Consider the following 20,276-nt stretch of genomic DNA (forward strand, 5'->3'; position numbering starts at 1 on the left):
ATTCACAGCACGTCACCTGGATCCCTTTCCTCTCTGACCTTTGATCTTCCACCACCACCCACAGGCCAGACAAAGAGGCAAGTAGGATGTCATCTGGCTTTAGCCCAGTCACTTGATGGACAACCTTTCCCTCTGGGCTCCTGCATCCCCAGCTTTGAAAGGAGTGGAATGAGAGGACTTCCAAGGGTTTATCCAACTCTTATGTTCTAGATAAGCTCAGTTTCTAGACAGAGTGAAAACACCACACAAAAAGGTCACGATATTTGAGAACAAATTAACACACAGACTTCTCAGTACAGCCAGAAATTGAAAATTCAAGCCTTTGGACTCCACCACCACTACCACACCCCCCTGGAGATAGCAAAGCCTCCTCTGGATTGTGATCACATCCCAGGCTGTTGTATTCACTCCCTGCCCAAGAAGGCCAGCCACAGCTTTCAGTAATGGAGCCAATTACTGCCTAACCTGAGTGGCTTTACAACAAAGTCTAGCTGCTCTGAATCTTTGCATTTATTTTGTTCATTACAAAGATGTTTTTCATGACAAAAAAATACAACCAGCATATAGAAATTTTAATTTAGAAGAGAGAGAATTTTAATTTCTTCTGAAATCCTACAACTTGACACAATCAGTATGTTTCCTCCTAGACTCTGTTCTGTAACTGTTGATCTGCCAAGAACCCTGCAAATGCCAAAGAGCATCTTGTTCCTGGACTGTTTTCCCCTGGTCCCACAGGCAAAAAAACAAATGAAGGACTTTGGCCATGTGTTTCTGAGAGCTCCAGTCTGGGAATATTTTCCTGGAGTGTTAGCCTGAAACAACAGAAATGAACCCACAAATAGGGTTCACACCCCTCCCACACTGTGTGCTAAACACTTAAGCAGCCTTCCTATTCTCATCATCCCCTTGCTCCTATAGGGGACAGGGGAAGTTCCGGCCACCTTGATTAGCTGTGGCCTTCAGCTCATCCCTTCACCTTTCTGGGCCTTGCTTTCCTCATCTGTAAAGTGGGAATGAGAAGGCAATACGAATGTCCTAAAATCCAGGAGGATCAACTGAAGTAATGTGCAAAGATGAAAATATTTTTGACCAATAGATGTGTGTCCAGAGGAAGAAAACAGCTTGTACCCAGACATGGTCTGCTGACTCTCCACAAATGGGTCCATAGCTGGTGCCGCCAGGATTCTCCAAGAACTTGTAAAGGGCCAGGACCACCTCTATTCGATCACTACTTGTCCAGTCAGCAGACTGCCCTAGGTCTTGTTCTGGGCACTGGAGATAGAAATGACTCAGATCTCATCCCTGTCACCAAAGGGCTCACATCTGGTCGGGGAGATTCAGGAACAGAAGACTCCAGCTAAGGTGTGTCTCCCATGGAGATGACCAAGGGGCAGCAAGAGCCCAAAACAAGGGCTGGTCACTTCTCCCTGTCAAATCTCAGGCTTACTAGGGTCTGAGATTGGGCAGGGAGAGAAGGCAGTATTCTTGCCTACAGAACAGCCTCAGGGATGAGCTGTCACCTTTGGTGAGGCCCAGAGCTGTGGGGCTGGAAGTGGTGAGGAAAATCCTTCCCCTGGAAGATACTATGATTTGCCCAAGGTCCCTCAGGAAGACCACTGGGAGCAGAACCTAGAACTGGGTGGCCAGGCCAGCCCCTCTCTGCAGAACCTGAGGGCAGTTTTCAGAAAAGGAGTCCTGGGTTCTCAGTTCTGCTGTGAGACCCTATACAAGACCCTAGCCCCTCTCTGGGCCTCAGCCCACATGCATAGCAAGGGAAGGGCCATTCCAGTTTTGACATTAGAGGCCCCAACTCAGGCCTGCAGCCTGGGTACCTGAGTACTGAAAACCTAGAAGGTATACAGACCTGAAGGCAGAGGATACTGAAGGCCTAAAGAGGTTCTTAGGCACAGGGCTCTATCTTCACCCTCTCTACCACCGGGGAACTTCAAAGACTAGATGGAGCAGCCTTCCCAGCTGGCTCTCCTCTGAGCTCTTCCCCTGCTCAGTCTTCATCAGCCCCTCTCCCTCCACACCCACCTCCTGCCCCAGAACCTTGGCCTGTGGCTGGCCCTTCCATACTTGCTGCTGCTCCTCCTGGACATTTTCATCCAATTAAGTTGAGGTGTGCATGTGCTCCCTGAGGTGAGGCCACTGTACCCCACGGGTGTACTGTCAGACTGGCCCCACGAAGAAGAGAAGGTTCCCTTTACAGGGAGCAGAGGGCTTCCTGGCCCTGGAATTGAGTCAGTCATTTTTGAACCGGATTACCTCTTCTGGATTACCTCAGGAGCCCTCACTGCTGTCCTGTGAGGCACCTACCCCAAGTAGTATAGCTGGTAACAGCTTCCCAGAATTCCGGTTCACCACATTCTTGTGACCCTACATGCCCCATATTCAAGGGACAGTGACCCTCCACAGTCAAGCCAGGTAGGCAGGCCCAGAACCGAAGGAACAGAGAGGATGCAGAGAGAGAGAGACACAAAGCTAGAATCCCCACCAGTGGTGGAGGCAGGAGGGTGTGGGAAGATGCCCTGCAGCCTTGCATAATTGGGAGCCCAGATTCTCAAAATCATTTTGTTAAAAAAAAAAAAAAGTACAATCCAGCTGTGCCAGCTGTGTGATCTCACAATACTTAATTTCTGAGTGTCAATTTTATCACCTATGAAGGAGATAACCTACCTCACAAGCAAGTTCAAAGAAATAAAATAACTGTGTGAAAAGCACAGAGCAGCACTGTGTCTGACACATAAGCACTCAGTCATGGTGGCTACTGGAGAATGGTAGTTTTTCCAACCATGAATCCCAGGATACCAGAGAATGGCTGGGGAGACACTAAGCAGATGGTGACTCCTGGTGGCCACTGGAAGCCAGGACAAGAGGGCTGGGCCTCTGGGACTCCGGCTGGAAAATACTGGACTCTAGTATCTTTAACTGTTAGTCTTGCTGAGTCCTCGAGTAAGAGAATTTACCCATTTAATAGACATTTCCTGAGGCTCTCTCTAGACCAGGCCTAATCCCAGGAATTATTCTGTTCCTCCCACCCTGGCCTCTTCCAAGAACTCCCTGACTGAAAATGGAGGGAAGGAGACATACACAAAAAAAACTCAAGCATAGAGGACCTAGGCCCCTAGCCAGCCTGGTGAGCAAGGACAGGCACTCAGTGAAAAGATCCTGACAGACACATTTTAACTGGAGGCTGGGGAGGGAAGAACATGCTGGGCAGAGAGAAAATCAATGTGTAAAACACATTCAGGGTAGCAAGGAAATGAAAATGCAGCTGAGGCCATGGGCCCCCTCCTAAAGGCTTTCAATTTAATGCCAAGAAGCTTCCCTGCAGGCAGCCTGGGAACTTCAGAAGGTTGTATCTGTGACCATGATACCTTAGAAAGTAACTCTGGGCATGGGAAGAAGGGGCCTGGGTGGAGACACAGCAGGACAAGGAGAAGGGGGCTTGTGTTGCAGCTAGGTTAGAGTTAAATCCCCCTGGTGAAACGAAGTAGGGGTGGTAGAAAGGGAGGTGGGCGGGGATGGGGGTGACTGAGTGACGGGCACTGAGGGGGGCACTTGATGGGATGAGCACTGGGTGTTATTCTATATGTTGGCAAATTGAACACCAATAAAAAATAAATTTATTTTTAAAAAATCCCCCTGGTGCAGGAGGATGTAGGCATGAGGGGAAGAGATACTTATGTCAGGGGGAGATGATGTCCTGGAGGCAGCTAGGTATGTCACCTAGAGTTCAGGGGACAGCTGGGCCCAGAGCAGTGAATGAGCTGAGAGTCAGCAGAGTGTAGCCTGGGTATTTAATCAACACGCAGCCTCTGTCACGTGCCAGGAGCTTCCAGATACGAACACACTGAGTCTATACAATAAATTCTGAGGTGAGTGCTTTTTTTTTTTTTCTTTTAGAGAAAGAGAAAAAGCATGAATGAGAAGGGGGCAAAAGAATGAATCTCTGGCAGATGCTGAGCACAGAGCCCGATGTGGGATTCCATCTCATGACCCCAAAATCACAACCTGAGCAGAAACCAAGAGCCGGATGCCTAACGGACTGCACCACCCAGGTGCCCTCTGAGGTGAGTACTATTATTTTCCCGTTTCACAGAGGAAGAAACCAAGGCACAAAGCCATTAAGGAACCCCTCAAAATCCCTCAACTATTAAATAGTGGGCTGTGACTCAAAAATAGCCCAGCTACAGAGTTTAGGCTCTCAGCACCTTACTGCTCATCCTGGGAATGGCTTCCAAACCCTGGGAATGGCATGACCCCCAAGGGAGACTTTATAAGGTGATAAAGAAGGAAACTGAGAATTCTAGAGTAAAGCCTTTGAATCTCAGATGAGAACTCCAAAGTAAAGCCCCATCAGTTGGATAGAAGTCCCTTCTGCGGTCTTGTAACTGGCAATGGCTGTCCTGCTGACAGCTCCTCCGTGCTCGAGGTTGACAAAGGAAGTGGGGTGCCCAGGCTCTCCCCTGCTGGGTCTGCCTTGTACTCCAGAGGCTTGTGGTGCTGACCCAAGTGAAGCACCCACCCAAGCCCAGCCCACAGCTGCCCTCCCCAACACACAGACATACGCGGGCTGCTCCCCACCCATTCTGGGCCCCACCTCTGGAGCAAGAACATGCTCTCATCAAAGGCAGGCCTGGTGTACTAAGTACTTGACACCACTCTCTGGTTTGTTAAGACCCTTTCCACCAGAGCCCTCTAGGCTGCTCCCCGATCCCTTCCTTGCAATTCCCGTGGCCTCAGTCCAAGTCCACCCTGAGTGCCTGAAGCCCAAGGGCCCAAGGTGTTGGCTTGGCCTCTAAACCAGCTTAGACCAAAGGTAAAATTCCCATGGCTCCAAGAGCCACTGCCCTTGCTGTCTGTGAGCCTTTCTTCATGCTGTCTCCTCAGATATGAACAGCACTGAGGTCAGACTGGCTCTGCCCAGCTCTGCAGGTGGAGGAAAGGGGGCCAAGCCCAGGTGTCCTCGAGCCACCAGCCCAAAGGCCTCTGCTACCTGAATGCTGCAAAGAGGCAAGTAGACACCAGTTTAGATGCAACTTTTTTTCACTTTTGTCAAAGAAAGTGAGAAATCAGAGATTTAAAAAAATGAACCAAAAAGTACTGTAATACCTGCCACACACACACACACACACACACACACATATACACATACACATTTTGTTTTTCAAGATAGGCCAGGTCCTGCCAGGCCTTATTGCCCACTAAATGCCCCAAGACCACCCCCACCTCCCATCCCACCCCTAGCCCCACTGGCTCTAGAGCCCTGTGAGCAATAGGAAGCTGTCCTCTGGCTTTGGACTTCAGACTAGAGTTCCAGCCCTGGCGGGAGGAATCATGGCACTAGTGCCAGAGCACCACCTTCCTGGCCTGGTCCACGCTCACCACATGGCTCCCCGAGTAGCACCAGGCCACGGCGTTGACAGCAGTGCTGAGGAAAGGGAGGGACAGGCTTCAGAGAGGCATCAGAAGCCAGGCCTACAGCCTGGGTTCTGTCCCTCATTACTGGAACTCAGCAGTTCGAGGCTGTCTCTGAGCCTGCCGCCTCACCTATAAAATGGGCTCACAGAGCTGCGAAGACGGACTCAGGCACACATGGGTAAGCACCATGTGAACTAAGAAGGGCTCTGGGAGGTGAAGGTGTGGGGACAAGGGCTGGGGAGTCCAGGGGCCCAAGCATGTCAGAACTTGGAACTGGCTTAGCAGCACTTGGGGGGAGGGGGGGGGGACGGCACTGGCCCTGTGGCTGGGGTGGCCAGGTGCTGGCCATGCTCACCAGTGGGGTCCCCGCAGACTGCCCTCCAGCTTCCCAGTGTCTACATCCCAGATGTAAAGGGCTCCGTCCCAGGAACCTGCCAGGGCATAGCTTCTGTCCGGGCTGCAGTGGCCACAGCAGAGCAAGCAAGAGATGATCAGAGGTGACGACACACACATGCAGACACAGACCTACAGTCAGATGGGGCATACTCAGGCACAGGCATGGGCTCTCACAAACACACCTGAACACGGCTTTGGTCCAGTCAGAACCGCACCTGAAGCCATCAGCCCTGCAGACAGATGGGACTGGGGTCAGAACGAACATGGCTGCCAGTCCCTGACCTCTACCAGGAGCTTCAAGTGCTTCCTCTATCCATCAAGAGCTTGGGGCACCTCAGCAGGCTCTGGTCTAGAAGGACCTCAGGATGGGCCCCCCACTGACAGGTCCCAAAGGGACCCTATCAAGGGAAGAGAGACCCAGCTGCCAGAGCCAAGCAATGGTGGGCATAAGGCAGGTACCTAAACACCTGGCGGATATTGCTGACTCGAAGGTCAATGATCTTGAGTGTGTCATCTCGGGAACAGCTGAGCAGATGCAGCTGGTCATGGCTGAGGTTCAGGGAAGTGACCCGACCCTGCACAGGGATGACCTGGGTGCAACAGGGGACCCTGAGGAGAGAGACAGAGGTAGGGATGAAGAACAGCCCGCCTGGGCCACTCCTGACAGGTTAACAAAGTCAAGAGATACCCCTGGGTCTCAGATCACTGGGGCCAGGTCTGATGCTGACTAATCCTCCCAGGGCAGCCATCCCCTCCAGGGGGAGCTTAGGCAGCCTCTGACTAGAAGCCAGGGGCCTTGAAACCCTTAGGTCACTAAAATAAGTGCTGGAGAGAAAACTATGAGAGTTGCTTTTTAACATATGAAAGGAAGCAAACGGTTTCCAACACCAGGAAGGAGGAGCTTGAGACAGGCCTGGCACTGGCTCCAGCACCAGCTTTCATAGGCCATCCAAGCCCAACTGCTGGGCTCTTAGATTGAAAAAACAATGAAAACTTTTGTTCCCTTTGATTAAAAAGTGGTAACTAAGTGAAAAATGGGGCTGACAAGGCCCGGGCAGAGTCCAACAGTTGGACCAAAAGCCACTTCAAAGGGGCCATAGGTCCCCAAGGGCAGTGGAGCCTTCAAGGGGCCACACTTAGCCTCACTTCCCTGAAGTGCCTCCACATCAGAGAAAGGAAAAGAGTATATAGCAAATTTATCCCCATGCCTCCACCACTCATAGCCCATGCCTGTCACCTGCTGTCCCAGAACCGGATCTTCTGGTCATTGTGGCCACTAATGATGACATGGTCCCCACACACCACATCATTACAGTAGGAAAGGACACTGATGGTCCTGGAGCCTGAGGATCAAGGAGCAGAGTTCCAGCCTCAGAAAAAGGTTGTTGTAAGCCATCCCACTGGACATCCAGAGAAGCTGAGGTCCCGAAGCCCCAGAGGGCTAAGTATCCTCCCCAAACTAGAACCCAGATTCCCTGCTTCCCAGGCCAAAGCCTGAAGTCACCAAGAAACCAGGCAGAAAGTACTGCTGAGGGGCAGAGAGGGAGAGGCCCTGGGAACCTTTACCCCAAATGCCTGTGACCCTTGAAGCTATCCCGGAGAACAGGCTGAGGTATTTTTTCTTGCCCTGATTTGGGCAAGGTAGGGAGGGGGAGGTAGGGGCTGGGCCTCACAGTAGGCGCGGCCGAGGTCCCACTCCTTCACTGTCCGGTCTCGGCTCCCAGTCACCGCCTGGTGCCTTGTCAGCTTGAATTTGGCAGCTGTCACCTTGTCTGTGTGTCCAGATAGCGTCTCCTGCTCACCCCCCACCCATCCCGGTATGGATCAAGGACATGGCCAAGACTCCATAACATCCCCTTTGGGGCCCAAGGCATGACCCTTGACCTCCAGGGCTGCCTCCTCAGTCAGGCCTTACCTTGGACTGTGCTTCCCCCACCTTCCAGAGCTGGGCGGCCTGATTGTAAGTAGCTGCTAATACCTGGGAGCCCTGGAGAGATGGAAGGAGGAATGAAGAGCCCTGAACCTGGGCCCAGAGAGATGCAACAGCCCTCAGGCCAGAGCCGGGGCAGGGGCTGCCTTAAGAGCTTCCCACAGCCCCAGATCATCCGGCAGGCAGAGCAGCCTCCAGGACAGGGAAGGGTTTGGTAGCAGCCAGAAGGACTGCTTCTAGGACATCCATGATGTTCCCCAAATGTCCTAGAGCCACCAATTGCCCAGTGTGGAGATGGCAGGGGCACAGAACAGGCATTCCATGTTGTCACTGAGGCAAAATCCCCTCACCGAAGGGTCAAAGTCCACACTGGTGATGCTGCCACCAGCTCCTTCAAGAGTCTGGTTGGCCTCCAGACGACCTGGGGGAACCAGGAAAAGGACAGGTGAAGTGAGGTCACTAACTTCATGAAAAGGAGTTGCTGAGAAGATCAGTCTCTCCCAAGTTAGAGGAAAAAAATTCTGGGTGCCTGTGTTGGAGGCTGCACCTTCCCAAACCGCCAGCAGGAGGCTCCAGGGGGCAGCAGATCATCTCACAGGACTACAGAGGACAAGGAGAAGGGACTGTCCCTAGGACACTGAGTAAGCCAGAGCCAGGCCTTTCTCTAGGAAGCCTCCAGGAAGTGACTGTGACTCCCCAGCATACCTGCCTCTACAAACTCAGGGTAGATAGCTAACACTCATCCCCTGAGTTCTGAGAGCTCAAGTGACACCAGAAGAGGTCACCTGGTGGACCCCGGGGACCTGTCTCTGCAGAATCTAATGATAAGGGACCTCCACTTCCCCTAACAGGGACCATCCGAGCTTAGCCCTCCCCATCCTGCAGACCTGGATTCCAACAGGTGGGAAGCTCAGCCCAGAACTCTTGCCAAAGCGTCATCTGGCCGCTGGCCACAAAAAATGTTACATGTGAGGAAACACAAACAGATCTAACACGTTGGCCTACCAAGGAGCAAGCTGAGGGTAGCGTCTGGAGAGAAAGCACTAGGTTGGCCCACAAAGAAGAACCCTCACCTCCCACAACGTTCCAGAGGTGGATGAGGCGGTCGGCCCCTCCGGTGGCTAGGAGGCTGCTATTGGGGCCAAAACAAACAGCATTGACCTCAGAGAGGTGGGCATCCTGTGGGAAAAAGGGAGATTGGTGCCCCCGGTCCTCGCCATATGTGCCTCTCTGCACACACTCATGGGCTCCCTCCTGCACGCACCTCTGCACAATGCTTCCCACTATACCTGCAGCAGCTTCCCACTATACCTCTCCCTGTTCCCCTCTGTGGCCTCCTGATCCCCCTCTGCAGTCCATCCTCCATTATTAAAGGCTGACCAGCTTCTACCACTGGCTGTGAAAAAAAACTGGTGCTCTAGCTAAGGAGCCCAGCCTTGCTTCCCTGGCCTCGGTGCACCACCCCTGAGGCCTACACTCCCCTTATCAGCACCTCTGCATGTGGCCCAGCCCCTCCCTTACCAGCACATCCAGAACCTGGCTAGGAGGTTGAGCAGCCACGCACACAGGGATGCTCTGGTATCGCTGCTCAGAAGCTCCCCCAATGGAACGGCCTCTCCTCTTCTTGAAACTGGATGGAAGGCAGGTGTCAGGAAAGCATATAGCAAGGCCTTCTGACATGGGAGTCCCATGCTCCTGAGGCAGCAACAATAGAAAGTAGACACCAAAGGTGGTAGAACAAGGCCCAGAGATGCAGTGAGTTTGTTCCCAAGCCAGCCTCTGATCCCAGGGGTCAGTATGGAGAGGGGAGGGGCACAGGGGTAGGGTAGGGTTGACAGATGCAGAGCCACCTGAGTAGCCTTGCTAGCACTTGGCTCTGGGACCCTGAACAAGTCCTGACACATCTGAGCCCATTTCCCAACTGAATGGTAGTTCCTATCCAGGCTCAGACTGGAGATCTTGATCTCCTGTGAGGACCATGGATGAGGGACAGAGAGAGGAGGATAGCCAGCCAGGGCCTGGAAATGAAGGAAATGAAGTCTGGGAGAGGTAGCAGAGATTCACAGACAGCTGCACAACGCACGGACAGAGAGATCGAGACACACACAGACCAAGCCTAGACTCCAGAAGCCTGACATAGGCCTCCAAGGGGCCCAGACCCTTCACACACCATGTGGCTGCACACACACACTTACTCCAGAAGCCCCTTCACCACATCCACACAGCGGGAGAGCGTCAAGGAGGTGGCAGAGGCAGACCTGGGGTAGAATTAAGAGAGACATGCTAAGGAACTGGCCACTGAGTGTGCAGACAGCAGCCAGGCACCCTGAGGTGCCTGGGACAGCCTCTTACACCTGGGACAAGAACTTGGCTTCTCCAAGAGCAGGAGAGCAGGATGACTCAAAGCAGTCCCAGGAAGGTGGAGGCAGGGAGGGATTTGGCAATGAAGTCTCCCAAAGTTTCCACCATTATAGTAAGAACTGCCTCACCACCCAAGTGCCCCCCAACACTGGGGTAGGCTGAGCTGGGGCCTATGGGAGAAAGTGCGAAGGTGTACTCAGGCTGGAATAGCATAAGGCTGGGGGGAGATGGGAAGTAAAACCTAGGCCTACTGAGTGACCTCAAAAATGTCCAGAAGAGAATGTGTCCTAGGAAGACTTAGCCCACAAGGGCTGCCAAGGACTTTGGGAACGAGCATCTCATGCCCCACCCCAAATTTCTTTCATTTCCCCCAGGCCTGGATATCAGTGACCTGCAAGGAAGCACTGAAAGAGAAGCCTTCAAGCTGGTGAATGGCACAAGGGAGGGGGAAGGGCACCTTCAGTGAGGGACAAATGGAGACAAATTGGGAAGACTGAGGGGGTGGACACTCAAGGACTGAAACTCCAATCCATAGGCTTCAGAAGCCCGTGCAAGCTCACATCTATACATGACCACATGCTCCCTCAGCTTGTGCATACATGTGCTCTCAGGTCCCTGTAGCACACATGCCTATGACATCTGAGTCCTGGGCCTTGCCCAGATTCCCTCCGGATGACACCCTTTCACCAGCCTGACACTTCACTTCCAGAGCTCTCCTCCTAAGAAGGAGAGAAAGAGGCACTGGGGTCCCTAAGGTGGCAGTGACCCCAAGACGCTCCAGGCACTGGTGATCAGACCTGTCCTGGGAGGTCTAAGCTGTACTGCAGCCTCTGCCCAAACCCCTCTCAGCCCAAGAGATGGGCCCAAGGCCCTAGAGGAAGACTCCAAAGTGGGGCCCAGCTCAGTGCTCTGGGACAGTCCTCACCTGAAGGTCCTCAGCCACTTCTCACCAGCCTCACTCTTCGGGGACACGGGCTCAGCCATCAGGGCCAGAGTCTTACCCTCCTCTCTGATCCCATCGCCAATGGTGTTGGGGCTCCTGGGAGAGGGAGTGAAGCTCAGGAAGGTCAAGGGACCAGTCCCTCCCTGCCTCCAGTACCCAACACAGTAAAGAGGATTTGTGTGGACGCACACGCAGCAGGCAGGTGTGCGGGCTCCTACGACCACACGAGTCTGCACGTGTCCTGTGGGCTCAGTTTCGGGGGGCGGGGGGGGTTGTGTGGACACGAGGGTAGAACTGTAGGCTAAGGGCGCCTTAGGGCACGCGGGTTGGAGCGGGGCTAAGGAAGCTCGAGGCTCGGGCTCGGGGCGGGCCATCCCCTCTTACTCGCTGATGCTCACAGTCCGCTGGGCAGCCGCCTTTAGCTCCAAGGACATCCGTGCCTGCTTGGCCCTGGGGGGAGAGAAGCATCCAGAGAGCCGGACCGGGCCAGCCCCACCGGCCGTGGAGGCGCAGCACCGACCGCCCCCGCGCCCCTCCCCCGCCGCCGGGCCGCGGCGCTCGCGCGTCCGAGGGGCGGGGCCAAGCGCGCTCACTTCTCGTAGCGCTCGTTGCGCAGGTTGCGCTCGGCGGCGGCGCGGGCTTTGCGCTGCACGAGCCTCTCCAGCAGGTCACGCGCCTCCTCCTCGAGCCTGCGCAGGGCCGCCTCCTGGAGCCGGGCGCGCCCGCGCAGCGCCTCGTAGGCCGCCCGCTGCGCTACGTTCAGCGCCCGCTGGGCGTCCACTTGCCGCGTCTGCCGCGCCTGCTCCTCCCGCAGCTCCGCCACGCGGGCCTGCAGGGCCGCCAGCCTGAAGGAGCGGGGACCCTTCGTCACCGCCCGGTGGGAGCCGGTCGCTCAGGTGGGACGGGCTTGCCCCTTCCGTGCGGTCAGGCAAGTGGCCAAGCCTGGCGTCCAACCAGGCCTTCCGCTCCGAGCCCTGCCGTTCCGGGCCGCTGAGCCCAGCGCGTGGGGGAAGCCCTCGGGCCGCGCTGGAGACACGCAGGAGCCCCGGGTCCCCCCTTCCCCGCAGAGACGGCCCGCGCCTCACGTGCTCTGCCGCTGCTCCAGCGTTGACTCCAGGGCGCCCAGGGCAGCGCTCTTCGCCACCACCTGGTAGGCCATCTGGGGGCGGGAGGTGGGCGGTGGGCGCGGGCGCCTGGGCAGGGCTCCCGCCGCGCCTCCCGCCGCTCTCCAGGGTCGGCTACGGCACCCACCCGCCCCCTTACTGAAAAGAAAGCAGAGGCTCAGGCAAGTTAGGATCGTGCACAGGAACGCAGTGCTGTTCTTGAGGCGCAGTGGAAGGGCCTTAGGCTCCAGAGTGTCAGTCCTGGCAGTTCCACTTACTTGCCCTGTGACCCCGGGGTCGTCATTTAACGTCTCTGAACCTGCTGTTTCCTCCCTTGTAAAGTGGGGATGATAGCACTTACCTCATAGGGTAATGTAAAATTATTAGGAATAATATTTCAGATAATAGCAAATGTTTATATAGCACGTGTGTGTCATGCCCTGTTCTGAGCACTACACATGTGTTAACTCTTAATCACCATAACAACAGCATAAGGTAGGTACTGACATTTTCCCGGTTTTACAGAAGAGGACATTGGCACAAACAGGTTAAGTGTCTCAACAAAGTTACACAGATAAATGGCAGGCCATCAAACATTAAGCTGCAAGTACAGGACAGGTCTGCAGGAAAGGTTCAAGGGATGTGGGCTCTACTGCCCACTTCTCTAACCCTGGCCTTCCCAAGCACAGATTCCAGAGAGCAACAGGAGCCTAAGCAGAAGCACAAGGGCAAGAACGAAAATTGGCTGTGGGAGCACAGAGGCCAGACTGAATACTGGAGCTGCCCAGCCCAAGAGTGGGGGTGAGGGTCACCTTATCCATGCCCCTGCCTCATTCAACAATCCTTCAACCAATGGCTGGGAAAGCCACAGAGAGGAAGGTCAAGTCCCACTTTTTAGAGCTGAGGGGCCAGTGAAAGACAGACCTCAGGCAGAGCAATTCCTACCAGTGTGACAAGAGGAACATGAGGAAGTAACCAAGGCTGGGGCTCTGGTTGCTGACCTGTTCCTGTGTTCTTTCTCACACGGGCCTGGTGAGAGATGGACTGAGGAGCAAGGCTCCTGTACTTCACCTGCACTGACACATCTCTCCATGGTCCTGCGCGTGTCTACTTTCCTGACCCAGCTGGCCCAATTCATAACGTTTCTGATTCCTTTCACCATGCAGCAACATGACCTCTACTTCTCCCTTTGTCTTTTACTTTCATTGACATTTTGTTATTCAGTATTTTGGGGGGGCTTTTCAAAATCCAAATAGTAGAGATGGAAAACAAATTAGTGGTTGCAGGATTAGGGATGGTTGGGGGAGAGGAGTCAGTTGTGGCTAAAAAGGGTAGCAAGAGGGAGATCTTTGTGGTGATGAAGTCATGCTGTGTATTGCCAATCACACAAATCTATGTATGGGACAACATGACAAGAAATATATGTAAATTTCATACCAATATCAGTTTCCTGATTGTGTGTACTCTAGTTACATAAGTAACCAATTTTGCAAATTCCTATGATCTGTAATTATTTACCCCCAAAAGTTAAATAATAATTATATATGCTTGTTGTGATATGTGAAACAGTACTAAGAATTAAAGAAAAAGCCATTCCCCATCCCCTAGCATATCCAATGGGGACTGGTATGTGTCTGAGGAAGTACCAGGGAGTAAGTGCTAAGGCAGGGGGTTCGTGGAAGTGTCCCAAACAAAGGGAACTAGGAGTTCAGAGAGTGGTAGGAAATACAATAGGAGGCTGGAGAACTCCACTGGGAAGGCAGGCTAAAGGGCTCTGGAAGATGTATACCAAACCGACAATGGGAGAGAGTTGAGAAGGGGGTTTCACTTTACTCGGTGGGCTTCTGTTCCCTTGAAATGTTCACAAGCATGTATGTCTCTACGGTACTTTTTTAAGGGAGATCTTTTCGTTATTAGGGGATCCCTGGGTGGCGCAGCGGTTTGGTGCCTGCCTTTGGCCCAGGGCGCGATCCTGGAGACCCGGGATCGAATCCCACATCGGGCTCCTGGTGCATGGAGCCTGCTTCTCTCTCTGCCTGTGTCTCTGCCTCTCTCTCTCTCTCTCTCTCTCTCTCTCTGACTATCATAAAAAAGAAAAAAAAAAGTATCACTGTGGGGTGCCTGGCTGGCTCAGCTGGCAGAGCATGGGACTTTCAATCTCAGGGTTGTGAGTTCAAGCTGCAAAGAAGCCATGGGGCCCACTTAAAATTGTGTGTGTGTGTGTGTGTGTGTGTGTGTGTATCACTATGAGTGCTATATGGAGAATGGATGGGAGTGTGAGGGGAGGGATCATCCAGGAAGGGATGAGGGTTATTTGCACCTGGCCAACCGAGAGTTGATGGATTTGGAGGCAGGATCGATCCATGAGCTGATGACTACTAGCTCAGCATGAAGGGCTGGGAGGGACCAGAGGTGCCCCCTCGGTCTCCAACCCAGTGACTTCTAGTTGGGGTGGAGGGTTTACCGCATCCATCATTTAGTTTACAAATATTCATTAGCATGGACTGTGGAGACAGACCCCAGGTATCAGTGGAAGCAAACCAAAGGCATCCCAGGCCTTGGAGATCTCACAGCCCAGAAAGTGCCTCAAATGTCAAGTTGCAACTACAATGGGGGCTTTGAGCGCAAGGCGCTCACTGGGTTTATAGCCCCATTCCCACACTAGTTGGGCAAGTAATGTGGCATGCTGTAACTGGGCGTGTGTTTATTGGCCTATCAGTCTCCTCCCATGGACTGGAAGCTCCATGCGGCCAGATCTTGTTCTTATCCTGGGCCGTGGATATGACGATTGTCACTAAACCTTTGTTGAAAGAATGAATGGAGATCACAGAAGCTGGATTCATGTGTGAAGGAGTTCAAATCCTGGCTCCATTTCTCAGTTTCTTGCTCTAGTGTTGTAGAGGATTAGCTCAAATAATGCTTAGCCGAGCACCTGCAAGAGTCACCTCTCTGTGTGGTGCTGGCCATATACTGTGGGGGAGATGGTGAATCTAATTTTGGATATGATGTCCAAGAACCCCAGCCGACCACAGAGTGTGGAGCTCAGGAAAGAACACTGGGCTAGAGACAGGTCTGGGAGTCAACAAACAGTATTTGAGCCCACAGGAGTCAGTGAACTCACCCAAGCTTTAATGAACACCCACATTTAAAGGGAGGAGGAAAGGAACCACAGAAAGAAGTTCAGAAGCAACCACTACAGAAAAAAGAAAACGAGGACAATGTGGTGAAACAGAAGCCAAGAGACACCATGAGGTGGGGGCAGCAGTGTCACTGCTACGGAGGTGGACCACCCTACTTATTTAGTCTGCAAATGTGTACTGTGCATCAGTGGCTAGGCTCTGGGGTTGGTGAGGCAAGCTGTGAACAGAGCAGGCGGGACCATCTGAAAGGAGGAGCAGAGGTCACACCTCTGGCCTTGCACACCTCATACTCCTCTCTGAGCGCTCACCTCACATCCTCTAGCTGCTGTTGGAGACTACCTCATCCAGGGCTGCCAGAACCAAGCTAGAGAGCACTCTGGCACTGAACTTGGGGAATGTCCCTCACTTGCTGGATCCCACGGACCACTCCCCCTTGCCCCCAAACTCCTGGAGTCTGGCCCCATGCCATTCCCTCTCAGACCCCTGCCCAGCCTCACCTCACCGCAGACCAGTCGGAGTCCCTCCTCCTCCTCTTGCCACTTCACCCTCAGAGTGCTTGATGATGGGACTAGGTCTGAGTCAGGCCCCGATTCCTCCTCCCTGCCAACCAATAAGAAAGTGGTGTTCATTGTCCTTCCATTAAACCCACAGGATGAACACAAAAAGCCTGAAAGCCGTGAACTTTCTCCCTCAGGAATGTGGAAGCCAGAAAGCCAGTAAAGATCAAGTCTCCAGAAACTGGAACTGCCCATAACTGCTCTGGGGTTTTCCCAGGCCTCGGTTCCCTAGCCAGGACCCTCCTTAAGAAGCACCTCCCAACTCTGAGGCCCAACCCATTCCTGGTTCTCGGCTCCATTCCTCCTTTGGAATATGTAGCAAGACACTTTTTTCTATAGGCATCAGGTAAGGATCAGAGCGACAAAAAAAAAAGGAGGGAGGAAGGTGAGAGTGTGGGAGCAAGGAGTGAAAAGATGAGACTAGTGCAGAGATGGACTGAGAAAGATGGTGGAGAAAGGACATTCTAAACAGCTGGCTTGGAGGAAGGTTCAAGAGCCCACCTCCTCCCTCCCCTGGGTAGCATTTAAGGACCAAGGAGATGCCAGGGAAAAACTGAACCGGGCATAGGCGGTGGGGGCAGGGCCCAGGCATAGGCAGCCCATTGTAACCAGGAACACTCATACACTCACCAAGGGCCCTGAAGGGTAGCAGGGGTGACATCATTTGGCTTTGGCTGCAGCTTCTCTGAGATCCGGGCCAGCAACTCAGCCTTCTCTAGGAGACAGTTATCTAGGGGTGCAAGAGGGTGAGCTTGGGGCAGAGACAAACACTTTCGAGCAGACTCAGGCACACCTCTGTGGCTGGGAGGGCTCAGGAGCCCAGGGATGCAGAATGGCAGAGCTGCTGTCAGGCTGGGCTCTGCTCTTTGAGGGGTGTTTGTGTGGCTCTACCAAGACCCTCAGCTCTTGCACAACCTCCTCGCAGCACCTGCCTACAGGCCCTCCCAGGAAACCTTCTCTCCATGGGACAGAGAAGGACAACCACCACGGGAAGTACACGGCCAGCCTCACTGACCCCTGCGGGTCCTGAGGGAAGGAAGGGGCCGGAGATTGATTCAGCCTTGCCCCAGAGCGACTCTTTGCCCCGAAGAGTGATGACACAAACCCAGTTCCACCTGCCTATTGCCTCTGGCAAATTACTTCCCCTCCAGGGCTCTAACTTTCTATTCTAAAAAACCGTCCTCTCTTCCCCAGGGTTGAGGTAAGGTTTCCCGGCGCCAGAAGAGAAAGTCCTTGAGCAACTAACTATCCAGCAGACTTCCCTGAGTTTGGTAGTTTTTGCTACAGACCCTGGAATATCTCCCTCCACCCCCACCACACTCACTTCCTCTTTTCTCACCAGAGTAGGGTGGGGGTGGTAAGCCCAGGCCTAGCTCCTCAGCTCCTTTCCTTCACCCAGTCCCCTGCCTGTCACCTCGACTGAGGTCACTGGTCAAGTTCTCACACAAACTCCACCTCAGCCCCCAGGGCACTGCACTGCCCCCATCAAATCTAAAGATGTTATTTTGCCCAATTTGTGGGTGAGAAATCTGAAGCCTAGGGATACAACCCACCCAAGACCGCAGAGAAGACTGAAGCCAAATTATGTCTGATCTCAGCCCTCCAAGGTCTCTCCAGTCCCACAGCCTGCAGCTTTCAGGAGATGGGTGATTTCTCCCTCAAACTGTATGGTTTCACTGTCCATCAGAGCAGTGGAAAAGTGAGGTTGCCTGGAGGCAGGAAGCTGCCCTCACACCCTTAAGAGAGAGGGCCAGCAGCCTGGAATGTTGCAGGGAAATGGCCCAGAAAACAAGAGCTGCAAATTCAGTTTGGGGGATGGGCGGGGGGGTGGGGGGGAGACAGTTAAGCAGCAGCCAAGATTAGGATCAGTGATGGAGCTGGAGGGATAGTGGTTGTACTCCCCCCCCCTCACACACACACACACACACAGTCTCCAGTGACCAGAGGCACTTACACGGTTGCACACCTGTTCACCCTAGCTTGAACTGCCATACTCACTCCTGACCAGCCTCCCCCCACCCCCCGAAACACCTGAGTATAACTTCTCGGGCTCAGCCAGCAGCCTGGAGCCCCCAGTTTCCCCGTCAGGCTGGGGTTGCCGGGGCACAGAGGTGGTCCAAAAACCTGAGCCAGGATCACTTAGCGGTGGCAAAGCCTGAGACGCTGAACTTCCTCCCTAGAGACCGAGTTTAGAAGTAGCTGCTCTAGAGTTTTTTCACCAGGCCACAGGGACCAAACGGATTGACTGGGTTGTACCCTGGGGACTGCCCTGGGAGAGGGGAACACCATAAGAGGCCCTAAAGGAACAGCACTGGCTGACGAACCCCAGCCCAGCCCGGAGACACGGGCCCTGAGGGGCGGGGAGGCCGGGAGCCCCGGAGGGAGCCCCGCCCGCCCGGGAAGGGGCTCCAAGCAGAGCCCGGCAGAGCCCGGCCTGGAAAGGGCCCGACCAGCGAGGGTGGGGCGTAAAGAGGGGCCAGAAGGCTTTTCTGCGCGCGGGCGGCAGCGCGGGAGCCAGCCTCGCCTCCCCCGCCGGCGGGTCCCCTCCGCGGCCCCCTTGCAAGCCCCGGGGCGCACTCACAGGCGGGCACCAGCTCCAGGAAGAGCGCCTTCTGCGTGCGGTCCCGCTGCCGAAGCTGCCGCACGATGTGGCGTTTCCAGCGGGCGCCGGGCCCCGCCATAGCCGCTCGCACCCGGGGAGGCGCAACCGGGGCGGGGCCTCCGCGGGACGCCGGGGGCGGGGGGATCCCGGGTTGCACGAAGAGCGTCGGTCGGGGGAGCAGCGCGGAGGCGCGGGACGCCGCCCCCCACCCGGTCTCCAGCGCCTCGCCCGCGTCGGGGCCCCTGCTGGCCGCCGCGGGGAGTCGGGGTGCGGTCGCGTCCCCGGGCGGCTTCCCCAGGCCTGTGCGCGCGCCCCGGCGCCGGCCTCCGGGTCCCGGGCCTTAACCCCTCGGCGCCCGGACCGAGTTCGGAGGTAACCGACGGCGCTCTGCGGGCGCTGGGGACCCAGAGACCCCTCCTCTCAGCCCCGGCCCCGCCCCGGTCCCTCGAGGCCGCGAGAGCGGGTGACCCAGCGGCGCACGGCGTGACGGCGAGACGCGGCACAGACGAGGAGGGGGCTGCGGGCACAGGCGCTGCTGTCGGAGCTGCCGGCGTTTGAGTTGGAATCGCGGGGCCAGGAGGAGAGAGAAAAGGTCCCGGGCAGCGGGAAGAGCAAGTGCAGAGGCTTGAAGGCATGAAACCTCCAGGGGACAGAAACTCGGGGAAGGACAGCAGGCCCAGGAGCCCCTGTGGAGAGCGGGGTTTAGGGGCTCGATTCTTCGCGGAAGACTGAGGTCCCTGAGAGTGACGGGATCCGCCGTTTTAATCTGGAGATCCCCGGCCTAGAAGGGAGAAGCGCCGGCAGCCCCGGGCCGGCCTCAGGGCCCAACCGCGCACTTTCCCGGCAGCCTCTGGAGGGGGAGCAACATCTCGTGCAGGGACCCTTGACGGTGAATCACGGGTTGCGGGGAACTGTGACAAAACGCTCCGGCAAGACCCCTGCCCAGAGCCCTGCAGAATCCGCCCCCCCCCCCCCACGGAGGCATTCGCTGCTCCCAGCTTCACCCTTGGGTGCACTCTAAGGCCCCAGCAGGCCCTGCTCTTGGTGAGTGCATGCAGACCTGTCTGTCCCCGGGAGACAGAGAGAAGTTGGGTAAGGTTAGGGAGCCACACAGCCTTGGAGGTTACAGGTCTTTTGAGATGCACATGGTGGGATGGATGGGTCACGGGGCTTGTAAGGCAGTAAGTGCCAGCGATACCCCCAGGATAGTGTACACCTGCTGTGCTTTGAAACCACCGTGAACTGAGCTCAGCACCCCACATTTCTTTGCACAAGTTCCTTTGGAACACCTTCCCTTCTTGGCCTTCTGACTCCTACTCATGGGTCACCTCCTTCAGGAAAACTTTCCTGCCCCTTCACTGAGTGAAGGCCTTTCTGACCTGAGCTACAGCCCCAGCCTGTCTGTTGAAGGAGTGGGTGTAGGTAGTAACATTTTCCAGAAGGCACCAGGAGACTCTATGTACCACAGAGACCCAGAGCCAGTTGGTGACAGTGAAGAATTCCTTTTAGGACTGTCAGACTCCCAGGTGCCGGGAGGACACCATCACGGGTCTGTGTGCATTAGAGGTTATATTAATTAACAGGGCTCTGCTTGACCGCAAGGTGCAGAGGTGATATTTCTCTCAAGTGAGGAGTCGTTTTGGGGTGAGAGGTTCCTCACCCTTTTTTGACTCAGAAAACACTCCTAGGATATTTGAATAATTTGTCATTTTTGAATAATATGATAAAGAAATGATTTTGACTAAAAATATTCATCTTCTGGGACGCCTGGGTGGCTCAGCTGGTTGAGCATCTGCATTTGGCTCGGGTCATGATCT

The 20,276-nt window shown here is 54.8% G+C and overlaps 1 protein-coding gene across 6 annotated transcripts; it reads right to left on the reverse strand.

Annotated features, from left to right (window-relative positions):
• Positions 1–187: 187 nt before the first annotated feature.
• ATG16L2 (autophagy related 16 like 2) lies at positions 188–18,598 on the reverse strand. 6 transcript variants are annotated; one of them, XM_025459115.3, is made up of 19 exons: positions 18,439–18,598; positions 16,488–16,587; positions 15,798–15,900; positions 12,143–12,216; positions 11,651–11,902; positions 11,442–11,507; positions 11,040–11,153; positions 9,949–10,011; positions 9,275–9,383; positions 8,827–8,932; positions 8,104–8,174; positions 7,739–7,810; positions 7,497–7,617; positions 7,061–7,166; positions 6,283–6,432; positions 6,006–6,053; positions 5,783–5,884; positions 5,392–5,437; positions 188–5,009 (listed from the first exon to the last, which is right to left on the reverse strand). In XM_025459115.3, exons 1-19 carry the CDS (start codon positions 18,536–18,538, stop codon positions 4,893–4,895), a joined length of 1,920 nt encoding a protein of 639 aa, XP_025314900.1. In that variant the 5' UTR covers positions 18,539–18,598; the 3' UTR covers positions 188–4,892. The 6 variants fall into 6 exon arrangements, with proteins under 6 accessions (XP_025314900.1, XP_025314903.1, XP_025314902.1 ...); XM_025459118.3 differs by lacking the exon at positions 9,949–10,011; XM_025459117.3 differs by lacking the exon at positions 5,392–5,437.
• Positions 18,599–20,276: the final 1,678 nt, after the last annotated feature.

This window comes from Canis lupus, chromosome 21 (assembly GCF_003254725.2).
Source record: "Canis lupus dingo isolate Sandy chromosome 21, ASM325472v2, whole genome shotgun sequence".
In the NCBI taxonomy this organism is placed as follows: Eukaryota; Metazoa; Chordata; class Mammalia; order Carnivora; family Canidae; genus Canis; species Canis lupus.